Below are 12,083 nucleotides of genomic sequence, written 5' to 3' on the forward strand. Positions count from 1 at the left end.
TGAAAAGCATAGAATGCAAAATAAAGTATACCTTAAAACATAGCATAAGTTAGAATGTAAAGCACAGCATATAATAGCAACTAAAAGAGCTAAACAAATCGAACATTCAAACAAAATAAAAAATAAAAAAAGCACAAGCATAATAGCACTATATGGATGCACTGCACTGGCATGAGCTGTTATCTGGATCCCATGTTTGTACCAATTTTTGGAAATTGTCAAAAGATGTTTCCATTCGATCTGAGACTACTATAACACTGTGTTATAGCAGACTGTAACACTGTGTTATAGTAGTCTCAGATTCGATGTTGTATACTATGCTGATTCTAAATAAAGCTTATTTACCATATTTATTTATTGTCGATTTACAATTTCGGTCTTTCACAAGATTTACCAATTTAACATTATAGCCGTTTTATTTAAAGATCAATATGGATCTCTTATATAAAAAATTAGTCTTAAAATCTCAGATACTCCTGTATGGAGCCTCATTAGTAAGAGTTCAGTCCCTTTAAGAAAATCTCCTAAAAGAATTTGCAACATAAAAATGTGACGTCGATTTTCTTCGACCAATCAGGACTGCCTCCAAGATCAACAAACGTACGGAATGAAAGTAGGTGCAGAAACATAAAATAAATGTATTTTCATCTAATTTAAAGGTTATTTAATGAACTCAAATGTTGCAGATAAATTTTTCACACCAATCAATACAGTTAGTTGAATGACTAGGTGCTAAATATTCCTACAAAGTCGAATGGATTATGAATTGTTTACTACGAGTTCCAAACAAGTTCGGACAGATGTTTCATGCAAAATTAATGTGTATTTTTATTGTATCTTTCTCCTAAAACTATAAATCGACCAGGTAGTAAACATTTTTTTGTCAAAAATAATCAGTTGATTTCTGTATTTTACACATTTTGTTTACACTGATAAATGTGCAACCTGCTGCAACAAGAATATAAATTTTACCGCGGATTAGGGCCATACATAGGGATATATTTTGTTTTTGTATATAACTTAAATATTAACTTGTTTAGATAAATAGGCCACGTATGCACCAGTTATCAATCATCTTTATTCAGATGGAAAACCGGAAAACTTAAAGAAGATATTACCGCAAAGTTGCACTTTTTGCAGAATTTTTTTTTCACCATGTAAGATAAATTTGTGATTTATGAGATATTTTTGTCTTTTTTACAGTACACGATTTCAATTGTAAATGTCTTAATACTCTTTAGACAGTTAAACCCAAAAAAATTGCATTGTTGTGTGTTTTTGCACCAGTCACTTATTTCTGTGAAGAAAAAGATTTGCACCTTTATAATAAAAGTTAAAGAAAAACTTGAACCATAATAGGATGCAGGTGCTACATTGAGCCAAAACTACTATCGATTAAGTGTCAAAAGACATTTGTAAAATATCTCCTTTATTTTTATTTGTTGTAATTTCCTTCTTTCAGTAATGTCTATGGAGAGGGGTTTACGTGCAACTTCACCAGTGCATGTACATGTTGAAGATGATGTCCCCATACATGTTCATGTGAAACAGAAAACTAAAACTAAGAAGGCAGCTGGCAAGGTTGGTTAAGTTCTTTGATTTGAAAAAAAATGTGGGAATGTAAAATTGAGAATGGAAACGGGGAATGTGTCAAAGAGACAACAACCCACCCAAAGAGCAGAAAACAGCCCAAGGCCACAAATGGGTCTAAAATGAGGCGGGTTTAAGATGTTTTGTTAGATCTTAACCTTCCCCCTAAAGCCAATGTAGAATAAACAAACACACAGTAATACACACTGTAAAACTCAGTTTAAAAGAAGTTCGAGTCCGATGTTGGAATAGGTAATAGAAAAACTACATGTAAGCAAAATGAAAATGATCAACATAATTTAACAAAGGACTACTAGCAGTTACTGACATGCCAGCTCTAGACCTCAATTAAACTGATCGAAAGATTATGTCTTCATCATATTAAAATCAAGCACAATCCCTCCTGTTAGGGGTTTAGTATCATACCATCATAAAATATATGAGAAGAACATAACCTGTATCATGCTAACAACTGGTTTTAGAATAAATGTGTTTATTTCTGATGCAAAGATCCTATGAGTGAATCAATATTAATTGAGCTTTAAAAAGTAAATATGCATACAGATTATATATGCTCTACAATTTAAGTTGTTATACATATTCAGTAGAATAAGGAAGAATGCCTTATTATACCTTCATTTCAAAAATAAATAATGAAATTTCTTTGTTTTCAAGACCTCAAGTACAAATCTTGCTAGATCTGGACGCATCAAGAAACCATGTAGTGCCAAGGCTCGAGTAAAAAGTTCACAGACAGGTCCATGGGTTCCTGCTCCTGCAAAATCATCAAGAAGTCAAAAGGTCACATGGCAGGTATGTACAATAATTTTAACAAAAATATCATAAGGACATATATGTAACAATTGATGCATTTGTTTTTTTCATTCAACTTGAATATTTTAAATAATGCACAATAAATGTAGTTCAATCCTGGCTCATGTTTATTTGTCTGTGTTTAACCTCAACTTCAAGTGTTTAACCATGACCTTTGCTGTCTATATCTCCTAATATAGATGTCTACATGTGTATGTATAAACTTTATGAGTTTGTTAGATCTCTGCTCTTTGTTAAATCAATTCTCAAACTGTCTTGTAGCGATTTGTCTCATTGGCAATTTTACCACATCTTCTTATTTTTATATTGATTCAGGAATAGCCTTTTGCATGGTTTCTTTGAAAAAAAAGTCAAGCATATATGTATTGTAATGATTTTGGTCACTGAAAAAAAGACAGTTGGATCCAGAAATACACAAATTTCCTTTTGAGTAATTTCAAATATTTTTTTCTGCACTTGGTACAAAATTTTGTTTTTAACCTTTGCATGAAGGAAGGAACTGTTTAATATTTGAAACTGAATCAGTTTTTACATTATATTTCATATAGCTTTTTGTTTATTTTTATTGTTGAAGCAAATTCTGCTGTAAAACCATTGAAGAGGCCTGTTTTTATACGACCGCAAAAAAATTTTGTGGTCGTATATTGGTATGACGTTGGCGGCGTCGTCGTCCGAAGACACATTGGTTTTCGCACTCTAACTTTAGTTTAAGTGAATGGATCTCTATGAAATTTTACCATAAGGTTCAATACCACAAAAGGAAGGTGGGGATTGATTTTGGGGGTTATGGTACCAACAGTTAAGGAATTAGGGGGCAAAAAGGGGCCAAAAATAAGCATTTTTGTAACTTCCAGACATAACTTGTGTGTTAGTGTATGGATCTCTCTGACATTGTACCACAAGGTTCCATATCACAAAGGGAATGCTGGGATTGATTTTGGGGATAATTGCCTCCCAATTTTAGGAATTAGGGGCCAAAAAGGGGAAAAAACAAGCATTTTTCTAGTTTCATGACAATAACTTGTGTGTAAGTGTATGGATCTCTCTGACATTGTACCATAAGGTTCCATATCACAAAGGGAATGCTGGGATTGATTTTGGGGGTAATTGCCTCCAAATTTTAGGAATTAGGGGCCAAAAAGGGGCAAAAAATAAGCATTTTTTAGTTTCCAGACAATAACTTGTGTTCAAGTGTATGGATCTCTCTCTGAAATTGTACTGCAAGGTACCAAACCACAAAGGGAAGGCTGGGATTGATTTTGGGGGTAATTCCCTAGAAATTTGAGGAATTAGGGGCCATAAAGGGGCAAAAAAACAAGCATTTTTCTAGTTTCAGGACAATAACTTGTGTGTAAGTGTATGGATCTTTATGAAATTCTACTGCAAGGTTCCATGTCACAAAGGGAAAGCTGGGTTTGAGTTTGGGGGTAATTGCCCTAAATGTTTAGGAATTTGGGGCCAAAAAACAAGCATTTTTGTCGAGCCTTCGACTTTTGTCGAAAAAGCGAGACATAGCGATCCTACATTCCGTCGGCGGCGGCGGCGTCCACAAATATTCACTCTGTGGTTAAAGTTTTTGAAATTTTAATAACTTTCTTAAACTATCCTGGATTTCTACCAAACTTGGACAGAAGCTTGTTTATGATCATAAGATAATATTCAAAAGTAAATTTTGTAAAAAAAAAATTCCACTTTTTCCGTATTTAACTTATAAATGGACTTAGTTTTTCTGCCAGGAAACATTACATTCACTCTGTGGTTAAAGTTTTTGAAATTTTAATAACTTTCTTAAACTATCCTGGATTTGTACCAAACTTGGAAAGAAGCTTGTTTGTGATCATAAGATAGTATCCAGAAGTAAATTTTGTAAAAAAAAAATTCCCATTTTTTCCGTATTTTACTTATAAATGGACTTAGTTTTTCTGCCAGTTAACATTACATTCACTCTGTGGTTAAAGTTTTTAAAATTTTAACAACTTTCTTAAACTATCCTGGATTTGTACCAAACTTGGACAGAAGCTTGTTTATGATTATATATATATATAGCTTTTAAACCATGAAACGGTATAATAAAATATAAAATTCTATTATCTTTAAAGGGCCCTACTCACAGACTTGAAATAAACAACCCTACCAGAGTTGAGGACCTTTCTACAGATGAAGAAGAACAGGTCCATGATCAAATGAGAGGTTATGAAAAGAAAATAGACAGTCTCATGACAGAGGTTGGAACTCTGAAAAATGAGGTACACCATCACTCAAGAAAACATACAAGTCCTATTTTTATTATGTATAATTTGTTGACTTTTGATGATATATAACATTGACATAAGGATGTCAACATAGTGTGGAATGATATATACTTAGTTTGATTTTCAATTACAGCCTCTTGTTCCACTTTTTTACATAATCCAACTTACCAATGTTAAATCCTGTTGTGACTACAAATAAGAAAATTGTACACACACCAATCTATAGCATGATGTTTCTGTTATATAATTGTTTAGAGTTGTACTCATGTCTACACCATGTTGTTTATTATGGAATCAGTTAAAACTGCATATAATATGATTTTTGTTCTTTCATAAATTACATACATATATGTTTTAGTTGTCTGGTCTTACCAGGCTATTATTTGGAATAGATATTTATTCATTGTCTGTAAAATTCTTCAGCTTTTTGTTAAATATTCGATAAGAAAAAGCAATGGCTCTTTAATTTGAAATATCTAAATTTTGATAATTCAAAGTGAAATGTTGCCAAGAAGTTTATTTATACCACTACTCTGATGGAGGGGGTGTACTTTTTTGTCCCTTTTTTACATCTCTCTGTCTGTCCCACTAAATTTCCTGTTGCAGTTACATGTGTGTCTTAAAAACTACAAATTAAAGCTTCCTGGTATCAAGCATCAAGCAAGATAGACTGCTATAGGTTGCACTTATGTAAATATAGACAATGCAATTTCCCATAGGGACTCCTTTTACGGCTAAAACTGTGCCACTTTTACTATGAAGTTTCGTAAAAAACTATCCTAGAATGGAAAGTCCATATGTTCTACAATTTTTTTCAAAGGTCAAAATATAGGGCTGTGCCGCATATTTTCAACATTTATATGCCCTGAACTTCTAAGAGTTTAAACTTATACTAAAATTCTGTACTACCCCTGCCTTCACTTTTGGTCCTCCTCAGAATTCAATTTCGCCGCTATCCATGTGTATTTATACTGGTAACATTCCCAAGTTATGTCTCTATGAGATGAAACATAGAGATCATATCTGGGAACCAGTACGTAAACAAAACAAAATATCTATGAATATTATATGTCTCCCAAAAAGAGGCATGGTTTGTGAAACAGCTGTATTTACAAAGTGCAACCTATACTGTGTGATGCATTTTATGTTCATTATTCAATACATAGTACTTATAGAGGGTATCATTGGTAAGAAATAACTCACAGTTAAACTTTTTATATTTAATATTGAGAATGTATAAGTATGTATACTTAATCAGGATAAATATAGATAATCAGGTTTATTGTAAGAAGATACATGCAATAATTTGATACAAAGTACATGATCATGTGCTACTTTTAGGCATAGGCAGTTGTTGAAATCATGTTGAAAAGTACAGGGTTTATTGTGTTGACTTATGTGGCATATAAAGTAACCATTTTCATACTGCACAAGATTATTTTAGATTATTTTGAAAGTTTATTCTGATGTTTGATTTTTTAAATTTAGAAAAAAGAAGAGGTAAGCCAAAAACTTTCTGGCAATTGTGGTATTTTTTCTCTCAATTCACATACATGTTTGTATTTGTGCTTAAGGTTTGACAGAATTTCTGATTTCAATAAAGTCTTAGAATTTGCTAACTTCTATGTCATTTGGTCTCTGGTAGAGAGTTGTCTCATTGGCACTCATACCACATCATCTTATTTATATATTTAAGAAAAAAAACTTCTCTGGTAGATGTTTGAAACAATTCAAGTAAAATCAATGTTCCAGTATAGATTGTTGTAGAAGAAAAATGTTTCAGTATACAAGGAATGCAATATACATAATATACATAAGCATGTAAAAGTTTTGAATGTGTGGTTTGTATTTGATTGCTAATAGGGATATTAAAACTTTAGAACAGCGCATCTGAGATTTTAAAAGAAAACAACACTGACATCATCAACCTAGTTGTAGAAATTTTAAAAGCACTGCAAAGGAAGTGGCCTCATTGTTCATGTTGTTATAAACGAAAGTGGTTGGAAATAAATTAATTTCATTCATTATTTCCTCTGTATTCCCTTAATGAAGTCACAGTAACAGTTTCAATAATTTGTCATTCTGTTAAAAAAATTTGTTGTATGTTTGTTTTCTATTTTGAAAATAAATGTTATAGTATCAGTTAAAGTCAATAAGTAAATTTAAAGTTTGTAAAAAATAGAGAATGGTATATTTTTAATATAGCTGATATTGATTTCATATCTATCTTGTAGAAATCTAAAGGAAAACGAAGGGTAATGCTAGTGTTGATATGATGTGAAATTAATTGTTTATAACTGTAGAAAAAAATGTTGTTGAGGGGGAAACAACCATGTTTTGATTAAGCAGAATATAAAACTTTTGCTCTGGTGATAATTTTTAAATATACCCTTTGTTATATATGAGGGTGAAAGATAGTATGAAATTAATGTGTCCATACTTGCTTTTGATAAACTCTTACTCTTAAATAAATTATGTATGTTAACATTTTGTGGTCATATCATGCTGTGCTAATGAACCAGTAATGGTAGCCCTTTATTTTACTTGTGCTGCACCAACGGTTTTGTAAATAATGATATAAATTATGCCCACTGCACATAGATAGGATTTACATGAATGTTTCTGTTTATTTGTCTGGCTTTCCTATCTCTTTGTTCATGAATTTAATAATTGCAACTTTTACTAAACTCTGAAATGGACTACTATGAACTTTAAATAAGGGCAGAATAATGCCAACTAATTCAGCTCCATTTTTTTTAAAAGAGATATAATTAACAAATTTAGATTTGTTTGATTCATCATATTGAATTGATTTTGTTATGCAACTTCTAACTTTCTAATTTCAATGAAAATATGATATAAAACTTGTTTAGAGTGTTGTTTGCATTTACATAAAGCTAAACTATATTCATGTATGTAAGAGGGTTTGGTTTCACTGTGTGGCTTCTGTTTTCTATAGTGTTAATATCAACATTTTGGTTTAAATTTTTGTTTGTTTGAAGAAAATTGTATTTTGAATTGATTTCTCATTTAATCACTCAATAAATGCCTCTATATATAACAGGTAGAAAACATGGATTTTAGAAAGATAATAAATTAAGTTAACTTAAATCTCTTGAAAATAGTACTATAGCATTAATGTAATTAAGTTGCAGTGTATTATTACTTTTACAAAAATGACAATAGCACTAAATTGTTGTCAATTAAAACCATTTTCTTGAACTTAAATAATATTTCTGTTGATGATTTTTCAGGTAGAGCTACAACACACATATAAAGAACTAGAAGACAAAGAAGATATGTTAGAGGCATCTAAACATGTGATGGCTGAACAATCCAGAGAACTAGACAAAACAATGGATGAGTTGACGTTAACAGAAAGAGAAAATAGACTTTTGAGGAAGAGTGTGGAATTGTTAGCCGATGAAAAAGATGAAGCAAGGTGAAGTATAACACAATAAATCAACATCATCAACACATTAAGATAATGTGAACTACATTAGAACCTCGTTAAGTCGAAGTCGAAGGGACAGAATGAAAGTATTTGACATCTGAGGTTAGAGTGTGTCATAATAAATTTAAAATGCAGTACAAGATTTGTGTAAACTTGATATTTGGAACATTGTGCCTTTTTTGATATGACAATTTATTTGTGTATTCAATTATCATATTTTTTTGGTCCATCACAATCATTAAACACTAAAAAGTACAGACTCAAAACATTCACAAATAAAATCAATACACAAATATTTACAAAGGTCAGTCACTATAGATTATGGAATCACTTACCAAAGTCCTGAAAGATCATTTATGAGGGTAGTCTGCTTTGCATTCAGTTATTGTAAATTTTTCATAATTGTCTTGATCCTTTTTATTATTGTAATTAAAGAATCTTGATTGAAACGATTCTTTTAATCTTGGCTTGGGTCATTTGAATTCGTTTTACTTTATTATCAGGAGAAATATGTTGATCACGCTAAAGGTAAGGTCCGCTTTGACGATCAATAGCATGTCATTTTTACTGTTATGTATACAAACGAGTATGTTTACACTGCTTTAATCACTTATGAAAATGATTAAGTTACATAATGAAAACATTCTATTTGATTTTAATTTTAAAGTATGTATTTTTCGAAATATTTTACTTTCCAACTTCGAGACATCAGGGTCAATTTACATTAATTTTCCATCGACAGGACTATAAAATTTATTTGACTTAACTGAGAATTGAATCAACCAAATTCGACTAATAAGAGGTTAAATGCATTGATTAGACAAGAATTTTGAGTTTTCTACACAATGAGGTTCGACTATACTTAAATAAACAAGAAAGAAAAATCTCTTTGTTGTATGTTGTTTATTTAGTTGTGAGGTTAGTAAATATTAATTCAAAAATGCTTTAAAAAATATTTCATGACATGAATTTGTCAAATCTAACTGTTCACAGATAAACAAACATACAAACACACTTCCTTTTATTCAAAAACAATAATATCTTTCCATAAATGCTTTATTTTGTCTGTTCCCAGACTTTGTGAAAATTGTCAGACCTGTCTGTCCTGAAGGCCAAAATTTGACTAGGTCCATCATTTTAAAGTTTTGTGCCAGTCCCATTGTTTGACTATTTTGTATAGACAAAAGAGGCCGTTGTGTTACACTCTTATGACATTTGGTCAAATCATAAAATTGAGAATGGAAACGGGGAATGCGTCAAAGAGACAACATCCAGACCAAAGAGCAGAAAACAGCATAAGGCCACCAATGGGTCTTTAACACAGTGAAAATGGACGTCACACTAAACTCTGAAACATATAAATGAACCAAATTTAAAAAAAACATACAAAATTAACAATGGCCAGAGTACACTGGTTTCAGTTTTACCTGTAATAATTTGTCATCCAAATCATGACTTTAGTACCAGTATTAAGAGATTTCAATGGCAAGGTGGCTAGTCCTATATCTGACCCCAGACTTTATGTTCTTCTAAATTAAGGGAAGACTAGTAAAGCATTATAAATAATAATCAGTGTGTATTTTGGTTAATAATTAATAGTAGTCCTGTCGCATAGTTTAACACATACAAAATGAGGTAATTAAAGTTGTTCCAATGTGAATTATTTATGTTGTTTTTAAATTAAAAGTGAATGTTTAAATTATATCTAGTTCAATACTGGATTTGTTTCTGTAAGTAATGGAAAACATGTCCCTACTGTAGCATTTACCGATAATTAATACATAATTTCTGAAAAGGAATAAATCTTTTTTTTTCAACAGATATGATACAGAAGTATTAGGAACTGAGAGAGAAAGACTGATGAAGAAACTAATTGAAACAGAAATGGATGGGCAGGCTGCAGTAAAACAGATTGGAGAGTTAAGAGATGCTCTCAGAAGACTGAGAGAGGTGCTAACTTTAATGGGGGATGTTCAATATCTAATTGTTTGCTAATCAGTATACTATAGATATTTCAACTAACAAATCATGACAAATCACTAATAAGTCATGAGCAAACAAGTGTAATTAATGAATTTAGTTCATAAGGTTTTTTAGTTCACCAGGTTAAACTCCATGTGTGTTTTCATATTCCTTACAAAATTCTTTTTGGGTATTATTAGAACAGATGAATTGAAATAATACCAAACAATGCATAAATGTTCCTTAGAAGGTACTTGCATTGTGTTGTTACTTTGGTTCTGATGATAAGCCCAACATTGCTTCACAGGACCAAAAGGGGTCTAGTTGATTCTTATTTTTAAACATTTTCTTTAAAATTACTGAATCAATTAAATTTATACTCCATATGTTATAATTTTGGTTCTTGTAAAAAGCCTATTGTTTCAGACTCAGGGCCATTGGCTAAGGGGTCTAAGTAATTCATCTGAAAGTGAATGTACTAACCTGTCAATGTTGAGGTAATGAATTGGAAACCTGCTCATAGCAAGATGCGTTTGATTCCAATCTTAATTGACTAGGATTGTCAGTTTTTTGACAGAAGGGAGGTTTTTCCCTCTGGGAACTCCAAATTCCTCCACCAACATGATATGTGTGCTGAAAGTGGTGTTATACACAAAAATCAATTGATTCAGGCTCCAGTCAGTCTCTTGTTTTTAAGTAATAACCACCTTTTGGGTTTATATCTTTACTTGTGTGGTTATGTATAATTTAACAAACCGATGATATTTGATAATTTTTTACTTGCTGCTCTGATTGTATCTATTTATAAATTGAACAACAGATGATCTGTTTACTGTACATTAGAATCAGGAACATTAGATTGATAATTATATATTGTATATTGTGACCACTTGAATATAAAAGGAGAACCTTTAAAGCTTTGTTGTAAAATATCTTAAAAAATCATAAAATATCTTTAAAAATTATAAAATCTTTTAAAATACTATTCACATTATTCTACTATTGATACAGAATAGGAATATTATTAAAGTTGAATAAGTACTTTTGTGCTTTCCTAGAATCCCTAAAAACAAAAGTTTTCTGGATCATGGGTTGCAGCCAAAGTTGGCTATGCTAAAAACTTTAAGGAATTATGAAAAATTGGACCAAAACTGATGTTTCAACATGAATAATGCATAATTTAGATGCCATAACTTCATAATTTATAATGTGATATGCCAAAAAGAAGTTATTTTGTATTACTAGTTATTTTACAACTATTTCTATGGTACATGTGTCATGTTTGCAGTATTTTGGCCAGATTTTAAAAAATACTCTAAATCTTAGGGCCAATTTTAACCCTTTGTAACCCTAATGAAATTTTAAAAAATTGTTGTAAATTTTAGGAAACCTCTTTTTTAAAATACTGGAACATTACAATACTTCAATATCATTGCAAATTATTGGATTTCATTTGTTTTAATCTTTATTTTTTCAATATCAGGAAAACCGAATTTCATCTTCCGACAGCAATAGACTATCCAGACAAAAAGATCTTTTATTGGAAAAGATGGCAGACTTTGAGGCTACAAATAAAGCCTTGAGAAGAATACTAAGAGAACAACATGAATATGAAGCAGCTGCTATCAGGCTTGGAGAGCAAAGGGATGTTCTACTGAAGAAATTGGCTGATTCTGATAGAAGAAATGAGGTAAATTAATGTATACAAATGTTGAATCATATATCGGTCAATATCCCTATTGGACAAATGAAGTAAAGAAAATGATACTTAAATGCCTACCTTGTATGAATTACACATATTGACTCACATGATGTAGTTTCTATTCCATACATTAACCCTTTCACCGATAGCTGCCCAGACAGAAGCTACTCTGAGACGATGGCTTCCCTGGCTACTATTACTCAAGTGGGAGATCTTCATAACAAATGTCAATAAAAACTTGTCTGTAGTATTTTGTGTCTTTATTTCATTCACTAACACCATGTTCACA

At 31.2% G+C, this 12,083-nt stretch overlaps 1 protein-coding gene across 6 annotated transcripts in view; it reads left to right on the forward strand.

Annotated features, from left to right (window-relative positions):
* Nucleotides 1–560: 560 nt before the first annotated feature.
* Nucleotides 561–12,083, forward strand: part of LOC127728575 (outer dense fiber protein 2-like) — a 41,202-nt gene continuing 29,679 nt past the window's right edge. For 4 of the 6 annotated variants that reach the window (XM_052236053.1, XM_052236057.1, XM_052236058.1 and 1 more), the window contains exons 1-8: nt 561–613; nt 1,463–1,581; nt 2,266–2,403; nt 4,524–4,670; nt 6,911–6,931; nt 7,931–8,118; nt 9,951–10,080; nt 11,576–11,782. In XM_052236053.1, the coding sequence (XP_052092013.1) occupies nt 1,465–1,581; nt 2,266–2,403; nt 4,524–4,670; nt 6,911–6,931; nt 7,931–8,118; nt 9,951–10,080; nt 11,576–11,782 (948 nt within the window). In that variant the 5' untranslated portion in view covers nt 561–613; nt 1,463–1,464. The remainder of the gene's footprint in view (nt 614–1,462; nt 1,582–2,265; nt 2,404–4,523; nt 4,671–6,910; nt 6,932–7,930; nt 8,119–9,950; nt 10,081–11,575; nt 11,783–12,083) is intronic. The other 2 variants (XM_052236054.1, XM_052236056.1) reach the window with 1 other exon arrangement.

The sequence above is a fragment of the Mytilus californianus genome, unplaced genomic scaffold (genome assembly GCF_021869535.1).
Source record: "Mytilus californianus isolate M0D057914Y unplaced genomic scaffold, xbMytCali1.0.p SCAF_2, whole genome shotgun sequence".
Lineage (NCBI taxonomy): Eukaryota > Metazoa > Mollusca > Bivalvia > Mytilida > Mytilidae > Mytilus > Mytilus californianus.